Source organism: Penaeus monodon, chromosome 20, assembly GCF_015228065.2.
Source record: "Penaeus monodon isolate SGIC_2016 chromosome 20, NSTDA_Pmon_1, whole genome shotgun sequence".
Taxonomy (NCBI): domain Eukaryota; kingdom Metazoa; phylum Arthropoda; class Malacostraca; order Decapoda; family Penaeidae; genus Penaeus; species Penaeus monodon.
The window spans coordinates 1,710,066-1,711,683 of NC_051405.1; the positions used below are offsets into that span (position 1 = coordinate 1,710,066).

Below are 1,618 nucleotides of genomic sequence, written 5' to 3' on the forward strand. Positions count from 1 at the left end.
TCATTGTTATTATTAGTGATGATATAGTATCTAATCTAATTCACAAATGAGTTATAATATACAGGAGAGTGATAATATTAAAAACATCATTAATATACTTGATATGTCATACACTCAGCAATTCATAACAAACAAGTTTTGTAATATTAACTTGATAATTATTTGATGCAATTTAGTATCATTGAAATAAATTTAATATTTCTAATATAATGCACAGAATCTGCACAAACTGACCGACCAGTTTCAATTGATAGATTTCTGGACAAGCTGAGATGTACTGAATTATTAGTGTTTTTATAGTCATTCATATATAGGATTATTATTTAATGTATTTAATTAGATCAAATGTAAAGTATTGAGGATGTTTGTGAAGAAAGCAGAGTCAGCATTTTCCTGAGCAACACATCGAAGCCTTGGACTACAGCATGTGAAAGTCACTTAATTTGAATATTTACATGAAATTTATTAGATAATGAAAAATTTAATCCATTAGGGAAGGTGAAAAACAGATTAGTAATAATATATGACACAAACTCTTTAGATATTTGCTTGGAGTGCGTCGTGACAGTAATCATCATGTGATAAGATCTACAAATGTTGCAATTCACTAAAGTGTATATTACAATATAGTTCTAATTGAAAAAGATCTTTAATTCTATTAGTTAAAGTATGAACAAATGATAAATGGTAAATGTCAAGATTTTGAAGGGCATGCAAGCTAGCAAGTGAGCATGGAATGCATGTTCAAAGATCACCAACTTGTTGAATATTTACGTTTATTTATTATTAAATGTTTATTTAACAGATGAAAAGTTTCTGATAGTTCCAGAATGTTATTCATAAGTGCATGACAATAAAAACATGATCAAAGTTTCATCAGTAATCATATGTAATGCAAATATAATTATGTAAGTGTGTAAGAAGAATATGGAGTTCAATCATTGGATCTTGTGAAACTTGTAGATCATGAGTCAAATGCCTTAGTCAGGATGTCTCAGACACATTGATATAACGTTGTTTTATATTGTTATGTTTAATCTTTTATAAAAGACATGATTAAAGTATAAAAGATGTTATATTCTAAGATAAATGCTAGAAAACGAAACTTTTGTGACAGTTACATGGATTATGTCATTGGAATGCAGTAGATGAAATAGATCCTTTGGATATAGGTGTTGGACTGTGTACATGAAAGATTATTAATGATCGTTACATACATGTGAAATGGGTATTTAAGTCTACTCATAATGTTGAATATTGTTAATGGTATTAATATTTCATTTTTCTACAGGCTGGGGATGGAAGAAACAGGAGCAGCATCTCTGCTGATGCTGGAGCAGTTACAACAACAGAAGCTCCTCATTTGGGACTCCATGTGGGGAACAGTAGCATTGACAATGTGTGCAACATAACAGTCGAAGATTACAGCAAATTGACTACATTCTATCCCCAACACTGCAGCAAGGATGCAGAGCCAGAAGCACCAGAGGCTGATGGGTAATTAGTTATTAATGTACCAGACCTTTTTTGAGCCAGTTATTTGTGCTTTGGTGTCTTGTTTCTGTTTCTTTTTAATCCATTGGCTTTCGTAAATGCACTGTTTACAATCATTTTGTTA

At 30.8% G+C, this 1,618-nt stretch overlaps 1 protein-coding gene across 1 annotated transcript in view; it reads left to right on the forward strand.

Moving 5' to 3' along the window:
• Positions 1-1,618, forward strand: part of LOC119585574 (sodium/hydrogen exchanger 8-like) — a 20,369-nt gene that overhangs the window by 1,903 nt on the left and 16,848 nt on the right. Inside the window, exon 2 of the mRNA XM_037934241.1 lies at positions 1,292-1,497. Coding sequence (XP_037790169.1) covers positions 1,292-1,497 — 206 coding nt within the window. The remainder of the gene's footprint in view (positions 1-1,291; positions 1,498-1,618) is intronic.